This window comes from Ochotona curzoniae, unplaced genomic scaffold, assembly GCF_017591425.1.
Source record: "Ochotona curzoniae isolate NIBS_2020 unplaced genomic scaffold, NIBS_Ocur_1.0 contig_430, whole genome shotgun sequence".
Taxonomy (NCBI): domain Eukaryota; kingdom Metazoa; phylum Chordata; class Mammalia; order Lagomorpha; family Ochotonidae; genus Ochotona; species Ochotona curzoniae.
This window is the reverse complement of record NW_024466219.1, coordinates 9,052,888-9,072,823: the sequence shown is the minus strand read 5'-3', so window position 1 is coordinate 9,072,823 and position 19,936 is coordinate 9,052,888. Positions and strand designations below refer to the sequence as shown.

Here is a 19,936-nt window from a genome sequence, read left to right as displayed (position 1 = left end):
CAGACCTGAGGTTATAAACAGTTTCGATTTTTAAAAATAATACTCAAAAGCTGTCAACTTAATGGGTAAATGTTGTTTATTTTTGCAGAGGCGTGTCTGGAATACTATTAGTAAGAAGAAAATTTCAGCCTCTTCTGGTAGTTACAAAAGAATTTCAAATACTCAAAATGTTAATAGAACGTTCAGTGTTCCCCAAAACATTGACAGGGTTAGGAGCCCATTGCAGGCCTGTGAGAACTGGACTGTCAGTGATGCCTGTTCCAGAACTGAAAACAATTCTTTAACCCTTGAAGAAAATGAAATCCCCCTGTCCCCCATCAGCCCTGCTTTTAAGGAATGCCATGGTGAAGCTTGCGTACCCCTCTCTGTGCGTCGGTCGACCGCCTATTCATCTCTTCATGCGTCTGAAAACGTTCAACTTTTGAATGTAGAAGATGCTAACATTTCAAAAGACTTTAGTTTTAGTGAGAAAGTGATAACTGAAACCTGTTTTAACGTCATAAATATTAATAGCCAGAGTGAGAACAGTGAACTACTTCTTACCCCAAACCATTCTTCAACTTTAAACATCACACAAAACCATGGACATTTTCTAAGTCCAGATTCCTTTGTAAATAATAATCTTGCAGCTAATAATGGAAAACTAGAAGCAGAAACATATCTTTCGTCAGATGGATTTATGAGAGGTGATTCAAAACCTGTGCATTTGGAGTCAAAAACTGTGCATGAAATTTATCGGACAATTTTAAGCCCAGATTCCTTCATAAATGATAATTATGGAATAAATGAGGAAGTAGAATCTGAGTCAGTTCATCCCATCTTATCCCCAAATCAATTCATAAAAGATAATATGGCATATGTACGTGTATCACAACAAACTTGTGAAGTGTCATTGTCCAGTGAAAATCCTCGCGTCTCAGAGTCTCCTGGAAAGTGCAGGAAAAGTGAAGCTTTGCTGCGTACTCCTGCATGTCAGGGATTAAAATCTTCCAAAGCTGTTTTAGAAGAAATCAAAGTTATGGAAATGAAGTCAAAACACTATTCTGTCAGAAAAAGTCATCCCACATTTCCTGCAGTTCCAGATGTTTCCAGTTTCAGCAATAATACAGAACCTAAAAGACGCCCAATACTTTCTGCCACTGTTACAAAAACGAGACCCACCCATGGCAGAGGAAACCAAACAGAGATGATCAAACCAAAGGTGAAAAGAAGCCTCAACAGTGCAGTTAATGAAAAAATAATTGATAATCAAAGAGACAAAGCAGTTTTGCATTCTTTTCTTCCAATTATAGATCCAATAATAAGTAAATCCAAGGGTGATAAAAGTGAAATAATTCCCTCTTCAACACCATCTTTAGTTAGTCGTAAAAGAAAGAGTGAGGGAATCGTGGAAGGTGGAAATGTGACTGTTGCTGTTATAGAACATACTGAAGTGCGAGAAAGCAAAAGAATCCATTTTTCCCCCTTGGAGTCCAAAACATCAACTGCTAAAAAACCAAAAAGCACAGTAACACCTATTTCTAAATATATCAGCAACAGGGAGAAATTAAACCTGAAAAAGAAAACTGGTGAGTCTTACTTTGTTTTGTTCCTGTATAAGATGTATTTTTTGTTTCGTTTGACTTAATTAATCATTAGTTTCAGGTTATAAGTGCTGTTAAAAGGTGTTATTAGCAAATAATTGTATCAACTTGCTTAGTGGAAAATGGGACAGGTGTGGTAGGGGGCTTAAATCTGATATTGTAACAGATAAAAACAAATTGTGCATGTTCATAGATTACCATGAAATGCTTCATAGCTGTATACATTCTATGAGATTAGGGTGTTTTGCTCCTCAAAAATTTATCATTTCTTCATGGTGAACACATGCAAAATGCTTTGCTTTGAATTTTTGCTTAAAAAAAATGCAATATGCGGGTACTTCCAAAACTTCATGGAATACTGTAACTAAGTGATGTTTATTTTGTTACAAAACATGTTGCAGTCTTTGTGTGGTTTTCCATACTATACATTTTCCATGATCTTTCCATAGGTTATTTTTAGCTGTTGTCACACTTTTGTGACACAGGAGCTTAAGTTAGAGTCTGTTAAATTTTTTCTAACACTCCTAATTTTCCCATATTGGTAATACAATCGACTTCTCTGATACTAGATTTTTTAGATTGCTTGTATTTAGAGATTATATAGTACTTATTCTGTACCTTGCTTATTTCATGTGATAATATTTTTTAGTTTTTCCCATGTTTTTGCAGGTAACAGGATTCCATCCTTTTTATGGCTGAACAGTATTCCATTATGTATTTGTGACACATTTTATAAATCTAGCTGTCAGTGTGGGGTACTTGGATTATTTCCTTTTTTAGAATTGTGTATAGTGAAGGAATTAACATGGGAGAAGAGATGTCTCTTCGACAGTGTGGAATCTTTTCCTGTACGACCAGTAATGGGGTTGTTAGATGGCATGGCCCGTCTGTTTTTGAGGAACCTCCATGCTGTCTTCCGCATTGCTTGCACTAATTTACAATCCTTCTGACTGTGCAGAGGTTTTGTTTTCTCCATCACCTTGCCAGTGGCGATTATCTTTTGTCTTTTTGATCATAGCCAGCCTTGTGTATTTATTTGAATTACAAGTTTTTGGCATCTCCTAAGCTTTACAGTCATGGAGAGTTTTTCACATCTGAACAGACACAGTAAAGTCTCTTGTCAAACTCGGTGCTCTCAGAGTAAAAGCCTTAGTGACTGACATAAAAGTATTGCAATATTAGCTCTCCTATTATTTTTAGCATTGTCGAACTTTCAACCTGTTCTTGTATGTCATTTCTCATATATGTTTTTTGCTCTATCTTTATCATAGTTCTGTTAGCAAGTCATATTCTTTATGTCTAATTTCAGTTTCATGAGATAACATGTGAAAATAGTGAATATGCTTCAAAAAGTTTTTGACAAGTTGCAGTTGAGTTTATTTTAGTTCATAAAGAGAGAACTCCTGTCTGCTGATGACAACTGAAATGCACAGCATGGTTAGGAGGCCAAAGCCTGCAGCTGGGAGCTCGAGTCGAGTCTCCTGTGGAGACCAGTTGTTTGAGCCATCACCGAAGTCTTGCGGATTTTGTGTGGCAGGGAGCTGGAATTAGGAGTTGGGAATCAGATCCTGGTGTTCTATGTGGAATGTAGGCATCCTAAGCCGCATCTTAATCACCAGGTCAAACATTCACCTCGATGCAAAGCATTTGTGAAGTCCAAGCATAGATTTTTTTCATAATGCACACCTTCTGTGAACTTTCTGAACATGCCTAGTGTGAGAACTCTTACCTTCTTCCATACTAGTCTGAAAACTTCTTAAGGACTAGGATCATATCTTTCAGTTCTACATATTCTTAGCACTTAGCACAAAATTCTAGTATGACAAATGATTGACCCTAGACTTTAGTTTTTATAGACAAAACCAAATCCTAGTTTATGGTCTGTAAACTTCCAACTGTTAGTTTTATAATGCCTGAATCACAGAGTGATTAAATATCTGCTGGGTGAATGTGGTTATGAAAGAACCATTTGTCTAGTTTTAATACTACTGGTTATGTTTTTGGATTTATTTCAGATTCAGTATTCAGAACTCCTAAAGCAAAAAGGAGAACAAAACCTATTGTTGCTGTGGCACAGTCCAGTTTGACTTTCCTAAAGCCACAAAAAACAGGCAAGTGTTTGTTAATTTAAGTTCTTCAAAAAAGTGACATTCAGTGAGTCATTAATTGTGATACAAATGGAAATGAATTAATATTTTTGTTGGATAAAAACTTGAACAACTGAGTATTCGAATTATATTTGAGATATTCTAATAGACTTGGATGAAATGGATTCAGAATCTCCTAGGATTTTTAAATAGCCAATAAGTGTTGCTTTGCTTTTTCCCCTTTGCTTTGCCTTAATTGTGCTTTATAATGTGAATGTTTACAATTCTTTCCAGCAAGAAGTGGAAAGACAAAGATTGTTTAGTGTTTTATAGATGGCTTTGCTAATAAAATTTGCTTTTTGCTGTGTGCGGTACAATAGTGTAACGGGGATTCCTCATGCAATAACCTAACCGTTTTCTCAGAGATCCCTAGACACCCACTGCCATTTGCTGCAAAGAACATGTTTTATGATGAGCGCTGGAAGGAGAAGCAGGAGCAGGGCTTCACTTGGTGGCTGAATTTCATACTGACTCCTGATGACTTCACTGTAAAAACAAATGTGTCTGAAGGTAAGAATTAAAATAAGATTTAAATTTAGTTACTGCTTACTTCCTGTTCTCTCAACTCAAGCAATGCAGAAAGTTCCATGTAGCTCGACTGTGTCATACTGTCTCTCTTATCAAGTGCTTTGAAGAGAGTTATAGGATTAAACTGAATCTGAGGACAAATTCATGTAATTCATGTTGGGAGTTGTTAGTCTGTGTCTATCCGGAAAAAGGGAATACTTGAAAGTGGAAGAAAATAAAGACATGAAACCCTTCAGATATCTGTAGGATTTTCTTCTGAAAATGATGGAAATTAACTGATGTAAAGCCTTCAGATGAAAGTTCCAGGGGTCATTGTCAGCAGAAGGGGACATCCTTGAAAACACTTCAGTTGTCAAACCATCCCATGCACTGTGTTTTAAAGTAAAGAATGCCCCACTTGTAGTATTTAAATACAAAACACTTTGTGTACGTGAGAAGCAGCTATAGGATTTCTACATAGATAAAATGTCTTTGGATTAGATAATCTCTAAGATCACTTATATTTCCCTCTAGGAAAAAACTCAAATGTCTAATTTTCAAGAGAAAATAAATATGCTTTACAAAAATTTATGTGACATTTTAAATTTTAATTGATATTTAAAAATCGCATTCCTAAGAAGCTTGACTTTTTAGGAATTTATAAAGAGGATGGAAATAGAGAAGCCAATTCAGAGGCTATTTAATTAGATTGGGTTAGCAGCTGTGATGTTAGAACTTGGATGGCGGATACGACAGGAAGAGGTTAGACTGCAGTTAATATTTTACAGATAGAACTGACAGTTACTGGAATTGAAGCAATATTATAATTTTTTCTTTTTTTTTTAAGATATATTTATTGTTGCAAATTCAAGTGTACAGAGAGAATAGGTACAGAGAGAAAGATCTTCCATCTGCTAATTCACTCCCCAAGTGGCTGCAATGGCCAGGACTGAGCCAGTCTGAAACCAGGAGTCAGAAGCTTCCTCTGGGTCTCCTAAGTGGGTACAGGGTCCCAAGGCTTTGGGCCATCCTCTATTGATTTCCCAGACCACAAGAAGGGCACTGGATGGGAAGCAGGGTGGCTGGTCATGAACTACACCCATAGGGGAATTTGGTGGATGTAAGGTGAGGATTTTAGTCACTATGCTATCCCACTTGGCCCTGTAGCGATAGTTTTTAACCAGAAATATTTTTTTTTTCCCTAGTGGATGCTGCTACTCTTCTTTTAGGAGTGGAGAATCAACATAAAATAAGTGTGCTGAGAGCACCTACAAAAGATGAGGTGTCTCTGAGAGCTTACACTGCCCGATGCAGGTTGAACAGGCTGCGTCGTGCAGCATGCCGTTTATTTACTTCTGACAAAATGGTTAAAGGAATTAAAAAGCTTGAAACTGAAATTGAAGCTAGGCGATTACTTGTTCGGAAGGACAGGCACCTCTGGAAAGATGTGGGTAAGAAGACTGCAGAAATCTTTTTTTTTTTTTAAGATTTATTTTATTAGTTTTATTGGAAAGGCTGATATACAGAGAGGAGAGACAGAGGAAGATCTTCCGTCCGATGATTCACTCCCCAAGTGAGCGTAATGGCCGACGCTATGCTGATCCGAAGCCAGGATCCAGGAACTTCTTCTGGGTATCCTATGCGGGTGCAGGGTCCCAAGGCTTTGGGCCATCCTTGACTGCTTTCCCAGGCCACAGGCAGGGAGTTGGATGGGAAGTGGAGCTGCCGGGATTAGAACCAGTGCCCATATGGGATCTCAGTGCATTCAAGGCGAGGATTTTAACCACTGCGCGGCTGCAGAAATCTTGATAACTTTTTTAACAACTCCCCCAACTTTACTTAGGAATAATTGACAAAATTGTATATATTTAAGTTGTACAACATGATATTCATTTGCGTGGACATTATGAAAATGACAGTGACAGCCTGGTTGCTTTATAGGTTACCTTGCGTAGTTACCTATTTTGGTGTGTATGTGTGGTGAGACCATTTAAGATACACTCTTAAATATGATATGGTATTATTAGTGTTAATCAGTCTCTTCAGAATTTATTCAAGACGTAACTTAAAACTTGTACCCTTTCACCAGTATCTCCTGCATTTACCAATACCCGAGCTCCATGACAACCGCTTATGAGCTGCATTTTTTTTTACATTTGCCATAGCAGATCAGGTAGTATTTGTCTTTCTGTGTATGCTTATTTCACTCATATAATGTCTTCTAAATTCATTCAAGCTATCACGAATGGCACCTTTTTTCTTTTAAAAGGATGTGTATGGTATAAGCACATATATAATTATTTTATTCATTTATTCTTTGATGGACACTTAGACTGAATGTGAATAATGGTCCAGTGAATGTGAAAGTTTCCACTGCTCTGTGCATATACCTCTTCTGGATACAGATTTTGTTTCCTTTGGATGTATACTCAAAAATTTGTTTCTTTTTTTTACTTGAAAATCAGAGTTAGAGAGAGAGTGGGAGAAAGAGAGATTTCGCATCTGCTGTTTGACTCTCCAGATTGCCACAGTGGCTGGAGCTGAGTCAGGCGAAGCCAGCAGTCAGAAACTTCATCCGAGTCTCCCGTGTGGGTGACAGGTGCACACATGTGGGTGGTTCTGCTGCCTGGTTGAGGCCATTAGCAGGGAGTGGGTCGGAAGTGAAACAGCTGTCACAAACTAGTGCCCGTATGGATGCCGCTGTTGCCAGTGGTACACCGTTCCACCTGCTGCACCTCATTGTGGTACCCAAGCTTATGTTTGTTTCACTGCTAAAGATGCATGCTTTAGCTTTATTGCCTAAAATCTTACATACTTAAATATTATCACATATCTTGTAGAGGTATATTTCATTTAAATTCAGTTATTTCATGTAAGCACTTGTCCCCCACTGATACCCTTTCTTTGATTAGCAACCTGAGCTTATTTGGTTTTGATATTTGTTTCAGGAGAACGTCAGAAAGTCCTGAATTGGCTGTTGTCATATAATCCTTTGTGGCTTCGAATTGGCCTAGAGGTAAGCATGTTTGAAGTTTTGAAAGCAGTGTGTTATTATCAATGAGATGGTTTTATTTTGAAAGTTACAAAGGCATTTTCTTAGCTTGGTTTACTTTTCAATACAATGTAAGATCTGTTAATAAGTACTCCTAAGTTAGACTATGCCAATGTTTGTTGTGATATCATTAAAGAGCAATTTATCTGTAACTGCTTAAATGTGATGAATATGTGCTGTAGGTAATGACAGCTATGCAAAATTAATTTTTGAACATGAAATGAAAAGACTAAGTTATTTTAAATATAATATCTAATTTAAATGTCATCAATACCCAGTGAGGTATGTATTATTGCCACTTTACTAACAAAACAGCCAGTTAGGTGTTGAGTGAGTTGCCAAATATCAATAATCAGTGAAAATTAACAATCTACTCAACATTGCACTTCAATTAATGGTCAAATCTTTGCAGGCTTAAGAAAGCTTCAAAGACTTAAAAAAAACTTATATAGATAAATTTCTCTATTTGGCAAGTGTTAATGCTTCTTCATGCTTTTATCTCCATATTTTATCGTTATAACATAGTGTTAAGGACATAGGCTATGTTTTTTAGTTTTTTTGAATAATAAGCATGTGGAGGTTAAACTAAACTAATGTCATATTTAAGTCATTTAACCACAAAGACATCTGACCTTCCCAAATTTTGCAGAAGCTTGTTCATTTGTTAAGCATTCTACTTAAGGGGGCAGTTATAATGAGATTTGAACAACATGCTTGTGTTTTTCCTTGATTACAGGAAAAATTTTAAATGTAAATATTATTTGCCAAGTGATTAAGAATTGATCTTAGTCCTGCATTATATCTTTTTTCACTGCGAAGTATTACACATATTAAAATGTGCATAAATGAGGTATGGAGCAATAGCTTAGTGACTAAGTCCTCACTTTGCATGTGCTGGGATCCTGTATGGGCGATGGTTAATGTCCCAGCTGTTCCACTTCCCATCCAGGGCCCTGCTTATCGTCTGGGAAAGCAATAGAGGACAACCCAAAGCCTTGGGAACCTGCACCTGCATGGGAGAGCTAGAAGAAGCTCCTGGCTCCTGGCTTCAGATCAGCTCAGGTCTGGCTGTTGCAGCCAGTTGGGGAGTGAACCAGTGAATGCAAGATCTTTCTCTATGTATTCTGTCTATATATCTGCCTTTCCAATAGAAATAAATAAATGTTTTTTAAAAAGTGCACAAACCACAAGTACAATGTAAACGTGTTATTTAGTGTTTAACCATTTCACTTCTAGTCATTTCTTTAGAAGATCATGCCCTTCTCCAGTTTCATCCTTTGTATCCCCTTGCTTCTGGAAGATAGTATAAAGCTTCATTGGGCTTTAACTCTTTTTCTTTTCAGACAATTTATGGAGAGCTCATCTCACTGCAAGACAACAGTGATGTCACAGGGTTGGCTATGTTTATTCTGAAACGCTTGCTTTGGAATCCTGATATCGCAGCTGAATATCGCCATCCCACGGTCCCCCATCTCTACAGAGATGGTAGGTTTGTCGCACCATCGCCCAGCTGTGTAAATGTCTTGACTCTGTGTCTGTTCTCAGGGAAAGCAGTGTAAATAGGTTGCTGCTTGCACTACTTCCCTTCCTCCAGCCCCATTATTGCCCATCATTTCCTGTATCATTGTTTATAATTCTTATCTGTTTGCTATCTCTGCCCACCTGCTCCCTCAGACTACACTGTGTCAGTCCACTGGAGGAGGTCTTGTTATAATTTGTAGCAGAGGATCTAGCATCTAGGATGGTGCCTGTCTATAGTAGGTGTTCAGTAAACCTTTGTTGAGTGAGATCAATCAAATCTCTTGCTGTTTCTGTGCCTATTTGCTTGTTCATGAATTGGATATGTAGAGTAATAACTGGTCCTTCGTTATTACGATTACGTGGGATTATAAGATCCCCACTAAGAATGACACAAACTGCCTTATTTTTGCTTGCTGCTAGTTTGTACTTGCATATTATTATTATTAGCATATTTTTAAGTGAACTTGCCTGCTATGCATTAACTTACAATGCTTTTCTTATAATTTATTTCAGATCATGAAGAAGCTTTGTCCAAGTTTACACTGAAGAAATTGCTATTGTTGGTCTGTTTCCTTGATTATGCAAAACTTTCCAGACTTATTGATCATGACCCCTGTCTCTTCTGTAAAGACGCTGAATTCAAGGTAAAGTTTTCATTTATGCTTCATATCATTTTCCTGTTTAAGACTCATTCGTTCTGACATGTTCTCTCTTTAGAAAAAAAGTCATTTTTTAAAGACGAGTACTGTGGAGTAAAACAATACCATCTAGTGAGTCTTCACCCAGCTTGACAATGTCATTGCTGGGATTGCTTGTTTCAGTGCCAGGACTCCTTCCTTTCATAAGGCAGCGAGTTACATATTAATTGGCTCTCCCTTCCATGGCAGATAATTTTTGAACCTCAGTTGAAGTTGAGCTCCAAATTTTGAGACATGGGTTTTACAAGAGCATCGATCTGGTCTGCCCCCATCCCAGCCTATGCTCTCCTGCGGAAGTAGCTGTCCTGCAAAGGAACCCTCCCTTATTCCCCTGCCGGCTCTGCCCACTTCCTTTCTTGTTCTCAGGCTGGTTGGGTGCTGCGGTCCCTTCCGGTACAGGCAACCTCACCTTGGCATTCCATATTGTGCACTAGTCTTTGTTGCGACCGAACCTGGGTCGACCCACACTGGTGCCTGGATTTGCCAGTGAATGACATGGACAGATTCAGCCTGGTCTTGCCCCCACATCTGCCAATTGTATGCCAGTGTGTAGCTTTCCATGGCCTTTTCTGGGCTGTTTCCTATCATGTTTCTTGCGCTTACCTGCCGGGTCTGTGTCCTGCCAGAGGAGTTGCCCAGGCTCCTCCATCAAAACCTCTCCCAATGCCAGGTTTCACGCTTACCAGTGGGTCCATGAGCCAACCCTACTCAGTCCACCTCCTGTCATAGCAGGAGCTGTGGATTTTCCTGACTGGCCTTCCACCCAATCTGGTTCTTGCTGTTGGATGTTCCAGCCCAGCCATGGTTTGTCCATACCCACGTATGGCTCACACATGGCTCAGTAGGGATTTGAGACCTTGCCTAGTCCATCCCAAATCTGCCCTGGTCCTCCAGGACACCAGGGGGTGTTGGGGTCCGGCCCGGTTCGGTGCATCCAATCCCAGCCCACACTTGTGCCAGGGGAGACTACAACTGCTTCCAGATCAGAACGCAGCCCCCCTTCCAGGCCACGCGCCTCTTGGTGGGAACCTCAGCCCAGCTAGGGTTGTCCCCTTTGCTCCCCAACCGCGTCTGTTCCCAGCCATAGATCACTTGCCTGCCAGTGGATGCTCTGACTCAGCTTGGCACAGCCCCTCCCCTGTCCCGAACTCTGCCTTAGACACTGTGGCTTAGCGTCCCTGGCTCCCGCAGACCAGTAGGTACAAGAGCCTAGCTCGGCATGACCTTTGCTCCCTCCTGGTTTCTAGTTTTACTTGTGGGCTAAGGTTTGCTCAGTCATGCCTGATCTACTCTGTTCCATTACCAGTTGACACATTAGCCAGCTGTCGGAGCTACTGTTGCAGGACAAGCGCCAAGCCATAGCTTCTGCATGGACTGGTATTTGGTGCTCATCATTATTAGTGATTACAAGTTTTACAAAGGAAGAGTTACTGCCTGTTTCAGGTCCAAGAAGCACAATGGGTTCAACCTGGAGCTAATTAAGCAGTGACTCAAAGAACCAAATCCCCAGAGCTCCCCGGCTGGGCGGCCAGCAGGCGGAGCCTGGCACCAAATGGCACACTGGCCGCGCCGGAAACGGCTCACCATGTGCACATGGTGGCTGTCCGGGATCCAGGCATGAGACACCCCGTCCTGAGACCCACCAGCTGCCGGGAGGGTACTGGAGGTTTAAATTCCCAGACCCAAGGTCGCACCCCTCCCAAATCCCATTCACTGCCCAATGAAGGCAGCGGGTGGGTCCCGGACCTGCCCAGTCCTGGAGGCCTCCCCCCTCGGTCTACTCACCCCGAAGGAAGCAACCCCCAGAACCCAGCAGGCCCAGGGAACAGCTCACCATGTGCACATGGCGGCTGTCCGGGATCCAGGCATGAGATGCCCCGTCCTGAGACCCACCAGCCACCGGGAGGCTGCTACACATTAATTATTTACTATTTTTAAAAAGGCTTGAAATTAAATTATATTTGTGTTATTACCGTATGGTATTAATCTGGCAATCTTTTTGTAAAACTATTTAATTTTATTTCTTTGTGTATAGCAAAATGATTTAGAAGTTTTTTTTAATCATAAAAAATGATATGCTGAAATATAATACCTAATATGTATGTCTTTATAGGCTAGTAAAGAAATTCTTCTGGCATTTTCAAGAGATTTCCTAAGTGGAGAAGGTGATCTTTCCCGCCACCTTAGCTTATTGGGATTACCTGTTAGTCATGTTCAGACGCCATTTGATGAATTTGATTTTGCTGTGACAAATCTTGCCGTAGACTTGCAATGTGGAGTGCGCCTTGTGTAAGTATCAGAATGATTTTGCTTAGCAGAATAATCTAAAATGTTCTAGAAAATACTTTTTACCCCTGTTGACATATGACTAAAGTTCAGTAAAAGTTGCCAACCGCAGAATATAAGTTGAGAAGAGAATTAAACTGAGCTATCAAGTGCTTAAACAGTACCCCTGTGTTGACAGTGGCTTCTACATCATTTGAGACCATAGCATTAGCCTTACTTTATACATGAGGAACATAATTTGAATACTTAGGTAGAATGACTTGCCCAAGTTTATACAGTGTAATTTGCACATTAACTCATGATATTTTCTTCAACTTACATAGTACTTCCTTAGTTACACACTGGAATTCCTAAGATTGGGCAAGTAAGAATGATGGGTTCCCGATTTGTGCTTTGAAGGAATGGCCTTGGGTTTGCTGTGGTTGCCTCTTTAGGATATTGGACTTGAAGAAATCTGCCTTGTTTCTGGGGCACTCCCCATTGTGTCTTATGTCCTTCTAAAGGAAGCACTTTTATTAGAGTCAAGGAAAAGGGCTTCTTTAATGGTAAGATGGAATTTTTCTCTGTGAAGTTTAGTTGTTAAGCCTCAGATTTACCAGTTTGGTTTTTTTTAAGATTTATTTATTTATTGGAAAGTCAGATATACAGAGAGGAGGAGAGACAGAGAGGAAGATCTTCCATCCGTTGATTCACTCCCCAAGTGAGCGCAACAGCTGATGCTATGCCAATCCGAAGCCAGGATCCAGAAACTTCTTCTGGGCATCCCACACGGGTGCAGGGTCCCAAGGCTTTGGGCTGTCCTCGACTGCTTTCCCAGGCCACAAGCAGGGAGCTGGCTGGGAAGTGGAGCTGCCAGGATTAGAACCAGCGCCCATATGGGATCCCAGCGCATTCAAGGCGAGGACTTTAGCTGCTAGGCCACGACACTGGACCCAGATTTACTAGTAAATTTCACATAACAGTTTCATTTAAAATATCCTTACTCCTAGGCGAACCATGGAACTTCTCACAAAAAACTGGGAACTTTCAAAAAAACTCAGAATTCCAGCAATCAGTCGTCTTCAAAAGATACACAATGTTGACATTGCTCTTCAAGTTCTTAAATCACAAGGAATTCAACTAAGTGATGAACATGGTAAAGACACATAAAAATGACCTCTTCACTTAGCATTTATGTGCATATAAGTTGTGCTAATTAATACCTTTTCATTTGTAGGAAATACAATACTATCCAAGGATATTGTGGATAGGCACAGAGAAAAAACTCTTGCCTTGCTTTGGAAAATAGCGTTTGCCTTTCAGGTACTGTATATCTAGTACATTTTGTAGTTTTTAGCAATTTTGAGTATTGACATACGAAAGCAATTTGAATCAAAGAAAGAGTACTAGGGTTTATTCTCTCCCTGGAGGAGTGATAATTCCCATGCACGGATACAAGTTTAATCTTTATTATCCACTGACAAAGTTGGTGTTAGATCTTTCTCTCAGAGCAGAAACTGAAGTTGAAGCTTATGTCATTGATTAGAAGTGGTGTTGGGACTGGAGCCGAGGCTTGCCTTGCTATATATCCCATGTTTTAAGTATTGAGCACTCTAGTGCTTCTATGGATTATGCTTGTCTTTTGAGAAAAATGGAATTTTCATGGTAAAACATATGTTCTATATATTTCCTTAGATTTTTAAAACTTTCTTACTAGATTAATTTCTCTCTTCAATGCTTTCTCTAAGTAGAAAACAGAAATTTGTTTCTGTGGGTTAAAAATACATTTTTATCACTGTATCACATAATACAATGTTAATAATCTTAATATCTTGGAAGAAATATATCTCCATTGAGTTAGCTGTGAATATTTGTAGTTTTGTGCAACTTATATATGTACGTTATTAAATAAATGAAGCATTTTACTGCATGTTTTCAGTAAGATTGTTTTAATAATGCTTATCCTTCATCCTGCTTGTGTGAAGTATTTGGTGTGTTGATTTGCATTTGTTGCCCCATTTTCTACATCCTCGGCCTAGATGCGCTTTGATTATCATGTGTGCATTTATTGGTGTTGTTGAATTCACTTTATGTGTAATATGTGAGGAATTTTACCTTTGTTTTTATCAAGCATACGGGTTTATGATTTTTAAGCTAGATTTATGGGTATGAAGTTATTTTAGAAGGAGCATTAAAAATCAATACATAGAAGACTAAAAAAAACACATGTTTTATCTTTGTGTGTGTATTTCAGGTGGATATTTCTCTAAATTCGGATCAATTGAAGGATGAAATTAACTTTCTAAAACAAACGCGCTGTATAAAGAACGCAATGTCTGCTCTATCATGCCATTCTGATGCTAATATAAACAAAAAAGACAAAAGGAAAAGTGATGCTGGTGGGCAGCATAGTGAGAGCATTAGGTTATTGATGGATTGGGTGAATGCTGTTTGTGCCTTCTATAATAAAAAGGTGAATTTTTTTGTGTTTATTTTAACCTAATGTCTTTTTTCAGTGGAGTAACAGAGCTAAAGAAACACCAGGACACTTGGCCCAGTTTGATGCAGGAAGCTGCTCTCTGCCTTTGTGTTCACCAGTGTCCTTTTCAAGGTCTACTTACTACCCTGTGTTTTGCATTTTTGTGTCTTTTTTGTTCATTTCCCAGTTTAAAATGTCCCTCAAGTGTATTACTGTAGCACTGTCTAATGTCCTAAGATTGTGATACCTAAAACAAGGTTATGTATTGATTGGCGGATGAAAATGTTTTGACCAGCACGTCCCTGAAGCTTAATCCTATACTGTGTTGATGAGTTTGATATTCATTATTTCACTGATCACAAATAATAAGAGTCAGCCATATTTGCTGTGATTTCTGAAGACTGCTGTAAGAATTACTACAGACTGAATGGCTTAAAATAAAAATGTGTTGGGGCCTATTGTCCAGTGTTTATTTCTAGTGGGCTCTATAGTGTATTAGGCTAACTGCAGTATACATCACTTTGTTATGTATTTCATAATATCCTGAATGGTTAATAGGTTTCCTGTGCATAAAAATAGTAAGTGTTTGAGGAGGTTGAATTGCTAATTTACCTGATTTGGTCATCCTAAATTATGTGAGTGTATTGAATTTTTTTTATTATATTCCCTAAAAATGTACAAATACTAGGTCAAATAAAATAATAGAAATGTTTTGTGTCACTATTCCAGAGAATGGAAGTCTGAAATCAAAGTGTTAGCGAAGTCATGCTCTTACTAAATACTCACAGGGGAGGGTGGAACTCCATTTCCTATGTCTTTTTCTGAAACTGGCATTTTCAGCAATCCTTGGCATTCTTTGCCTTGTAGGTATGCTTCTTTAGTCTGCCTTTGTCATCACATGCAGTTTTTTCTATGTCTGCTTCTCTTGTCACTCAAAAATCATAGTTGAGTGCACTTTATACCCGTGTGACTTCATGTAATTAATTATAACTTTAATGACTCAAATTCTCATTATGAAGTTCTAGGTAACACAAGAAGTTTTGAGGGATACTCTTCAACACACAATAATTAGTATCATACTGACAGCATAAATTTATAGTTATCAACATAATCATATCTGGCTTTTGGAGTGATCAGTATAATTGAGAATTTGGTTGTAACTATATTATTATAATAATTTTAACTATTAAAAGGAAATAAAGGACTACAAAATTGCTAAATGTCTTACTACCTAAATGCAGTCAATATTTTTCTGGCATTTCCACTCAGGTGGAGAATTTCACAGTGGCTTTCTCAGATGGCCGTGTCCTGTGCTACCTGATCCACCACTACCACCCTTGCTACGTGCCTTTTGACGCCATCTGTCAGCGCACAACCCAAACTGTGGAGTGCACGCGCACCGGCTCAGTGGCGTTAAACTCATCATCTGAGTCTGATGATAGCGCTCTGGATGTGTCCCCTAAGACCCTGGGTCATGGTCAGTGCCTTCATGTGTAACTTTCCCAGTTCTTTGCCATGCCAGATATTTGGTTTGAGGAGTCTAATATCTGTTTTTCCACCTGCATACTAGAAAATGCTTCAGAACTATTCAAAGAGCTCCTGGAAAATGAGAAGAAAAATTTCCATTTAGTTAAGTCTGCAGTTCGAGACCTTGGTGGAATACCTGCAATGATTCATCATTCAGATATGTCAAATACAATTCCAGATGAGAAGGTAAGTCATCCGAGTCTTAATACTTTTGATAACAAGAGTCTCAGGAGATAGCAAGATGTATATATTCTTTGCTGAAATATGGTTGACATGTTTTGTGTTTTCTCTTAGGTGGTCATTACTTACTTGTCATTTCTGTGTGCAAGACTTCTAGATCTTCGTAAAGAAATAAGAGCTGCTCGTCTTATACAGGCAACCTGGAGAAAACATAAACTAAAAGCAGATCTAAAACGCTATCAGGTACTCCTTGCAAATGATAATATTACAGTGTGCATCGTTCCTTGTAAGATTTTAGTTAATTGATTTCTCATGTGACTTTTAAATATTATTGATGTGTGAAGTTATTATCGTTTTTTAGGTTTTTTGAAGATATTGCTGTTTCGCTCAAGAAATATATTTGTATTTATTTGAAAATCAGAGTTAAAGAGAGAGAGATCTTCTAACTGCTGGTTTACTTCACAACTGGCTGCAGTGCCTGGGGCTCGGCCAGCCCAATGCCAGGAGCCTGGAATTCCATCTGGGTCTCCCGTGTGGCTGGCAGGATCCCAAACACTTGAGCCATCTTATATTGGGAGTTGGATCAAACATGGAGCTGCCGAAACTCGAGCCTGGACTCCCAGGGGATAGCGGCGTCTCAGGCACCAGCTTAGTGCATTGTGCCACAGAGCTGGCCCTGTTGCATGAGGTTATTGAAGTACATTTAATAATTGTGTATTACATATTTTGAGTTGAGGAGATAGGGTTATTTCTCCCTAATATCTGGGAAATCTTTGATTTTATTTGTCTTGCAGCCTCCCTTAATTCTTTCACTTGGTCTGCACAGTGGAAGATGTGTGACTTAACTGGCTTTCTAAGTTTGTGAAGCCCAAGTGGGATAGTTCTGCTCCGGCTCCCTCTACCTGTTGAAATCTAACCAGCCGTCAGAAACTGTGCTCCCTGAGGCTTGTCCTCAGCAAGTGCTGCGGGGTGTCCTGCACTTAGCAAGCCCAGTTCTGTTTGCCAATAAACTGTTTCTTGGAAGATACTTATTTTTGGAAGCTTCTAGGAGAATTGATTTTTAAAAAAGGATTTATTCATTTGAGAGGCAAAGTTACAAAGAAAAGAGGAGATAGAGAGATCATCCACCTACTGGCTCCCTCTCCAAGCTGTCAGCAACATCCAGCGTGGGGCATAACTAGAGTTAGGAGCCAAGAACTTCTTCTGGGACTCCCGTGAGCATACAAGTGCCCGAGGGCTTGGGCCGTCTTCCTCCGCTCTCCCAGGCACGTCAGCAGGGACCAACGTCCATTGGGATGCTGCCCCTGCAAGTGGTGACTTGACCTCCTGCACCTTCCTGTCAACCCCAAATTTTTAAAAGTTTTCAGGAAAGGATCTTTTAGACCTTTCTCAGACTTTACTCTTTTTTTGCAGCACTGAATGAGAATTATAAGAAGTAGGTATTAGACTATATGTAGCCATGGATTATTAACCATAGAAGTTCCACAGGTTTTTACTACTCAGATCCTTTTTTCTTTGTTTGTTTTCTTGATTCAAATAGTGCAGAATTTCTCACTTTTCTTTGTAAAGGGCTAAATGAAAAGCAATTTCTGTAGCTGTGTTTAAACTTCATTGACCTGATCTGACCCCTGGCTTTCTTCTTGGCTGGCCCTCTGCCACCCCATCACCTATGCACCTCCACCCCTGCCTCACCTACATGCATTTTTTATTTGGAACACTGAACAGCAGACTGCTATGTGTCCTGGTAGGATATTACAAGCCACTAAACTGTAAGCATTATCTGGAGATAGCTACTTTTCAGGTTTTATATTTTGCTTGATTATCATTTTGATAATTTACATAAACTCTGCATTGAGTGGCTCAAGCATTTTATAATGACAAGGAAGCACTAGCAAGTAGCCAGAAGTACCTGATGAATTCTCAAAGAAAGACTCCTGCCCATCCACTGGACAGTTTTTCTGTCAACAATTCAGCATAAACTCTAAAACCAAGTAGATCCTCATATTTGGCCTATTTATGAAGGAAGAAGGCACTGTAAGGAAGTGATACGGGATTGCTCTTCATTGGAGAGTTTGAAGTCCTTAAGGGAAGTGTTTCTTGTGTGCTGAGCTCATATCCCATTCCTTCCATTTGGCAATGACTTTTCCAAGGCAGAGAACCAGTTCCGTCCTGGAGCCTGTGGGGAAGCTGTTTGTCTTCACTACACTTTCCAAGACTGGCCACAGACAGCTCCAGCCACCTGGCCTTCTGCATGACCTTGGTACAGAATCTGCTTTTCTCCCAACTGATGGATAAAAATCTATACGCCTCTTTCATTATGACACTTGATTTCTAGCTCAGGTCTGTTTCCCAGCTGGATTATGGAGATGCTCCACATTAATGGATGGGGGGGTCGCTTGGGTCAGGGTGAATCCCTTTTGTCTCTTCTACCTGTTACCATTCCTGCTCTGTCTTTGCACCCTTGTGTTATTTAGTAATCAGGCTACTCTCCTAACCTTATAACCCCTCAGTAATATGCCGTTTGCCCAGGTATAACCTAAGAAACCGTGCTTTCTAATACTTAGTTAACATGCCACTTGAGACAACCCCATTCTATGATATACCAAGAATTCATGTCTTGGTACCACTTCTGATTTCAATTTCCTGTCTGCCCATGCTGGGAAACAGTAGATTTTGGCTTCAGTTTTGGGGTCCCTGCCACCCACTGGGAAACCTACCTCAATGCCATATACTTCTAAACTGCAATGTTCAGTGTTGTAAAGCATTGTTGTTTTTTGTTTGTTTGTTTGTTTGTTTAGCTAATAAGGCTTTATTTTGACTTGACTTTCTGCAGATCGAAAGGCCATTGCTTTCTCAGGAGTTCTGGCAGTGGTGTTAAAAGGCTTGGTCACCTTGATGTACATAATTCTTACTGCCCAGTTTTACAAGTGTCAGGTCTTTTACCTTTAGAGGCATGATCCAATACAAGGCACTTACCATTTATTACTTCGTGTTTTAATCAAATTGATTCTCATTGTTATGTTAAAATAACAATTTGAGGGCATGTGCACACAGATGCCATCTGCTGGCTGTTATTATTACTGAGGCTCTGTAGCTCATCACTGTGTGTGACTTGCTATCCCAGACAGCAGTCTGTAAGTTGATTTCCACCGGAGGAAATAACTCAAATTCCAGCCTGTAATCCAGTTAAAGTGAATAGCTACATGTAGCCTTGGGAAGTGTAGTGACAGGATTAACGCCATGGTCTGGTCTGCCAGACTAGACTGCTTCCTTGAAATCCCAGCTTTGTTTGGAGAAGAAAAATCCCATGACATCTCTGCTTCAGTTTCCTGAGAGAGGTTAATATCCGCTCATTTGTTTTCAAAGTTCATTGTGAGTTTTAAGTGCATTATTCAGAAAATATTTAGAATGGTGCTGGACATAGGCAATATCGTTATTCATGGCAGGTAGTTGTTAGAAGTAACAGAAAGAAGTAAGACACGTGGAAGGTACTGGCCTCCGGTGTTCCCAGGCAGCCATCTGCTCTTTGATCTCATGGTGTTGAGCATGTGAGAGCCCAATCTCAGAATCTGAACTGTATCCAGGTCGCTCGAGTCTCAATGGATTAACACCACAACAGATGCTACACTGAAGAAAGAACTGTTGTTCCCTCCCATTTTTTGTATTGTTCAAATTGTAACGGTAATACTATACTTATACTGTAAAACATTTTTTCAGACTCCTGTTTACTGCAAGTTAATCATTAATTCACTGGACCAGAATCTGAAGACATACCTTCTTATATTATATTTCCTCTATCTCCAATACTGAGGCTCTATGGTGGATAATACTTTTCCATGATTTTTATATTAGACCATTTCTTGGGACTCGTTTGTCCATTGCAAAAAACACCTACAAGTCTGTCAACAGGCTTATTTAACGTTCTCAATTTATCTATGTTTCAAAGATGAACATAAGAAGCCTGACAGATATTTTAA

General features: G+C 39.6%; 1 protein-coding gene across 1 annotated transcript in view; it reads left to right on the top strand.

The window, feature by feature from the left end:
• ASPM (assembly factor for spindle microtubules) overlaps positions 1-19,936 on the top strand; it is a 43,736-nt gene that overhangs the window by 2,089 nt on the left and 21,711 nt on the right. The window contains exons 3-16 of the mRNA XM_040985778.1: positions 89-1,568; positions 3,599-3,694; positions 4,094-4,240; positions 5,443-5,688; positions 7,186-7,253; positions 8,633-8,774; positions 9,324-9,454; positions 11,622-11,797; positions 12,784-12,929; positions 13,011-13,096; positions 14,028-14,246; positions 15,522-15,729; positions 15,823-15,965; positions 16,074-16,202. Of these exons, the coding sequence (XP_040841712.1) occupies positions 89-1,568; positions 3,599-3,694; positions 4,094-4,240; positions 5,443-5,688; positions 7,186-7,253; positions 8,633-8,774; positions 9,324-9,454; positions 11,622-11,797; positions 12,784-12,929; positions 13,011-13,096; positions 14,028-14,246; positions 15,522-15,729; positions 15,823-15,965; positions 16,074-16,202 (3,417 nt within the window). The remainder of the gene's footprint in view (positions 1-88; positions 1,569-3,598; positions 3,695-4,093; positions 4,241-5,442; positions 5,689-7,185; positions 7,254-8,632; positions 8,775-9,323; positions 9,455-11,621; positions 11,798-12,783; positions 12,930-13,010; positions 13,097-14,027; positions 14,247-15,521; positions 15,730-15,822; positions 15,966-16,073; positions 16,203-19,936) is intronic.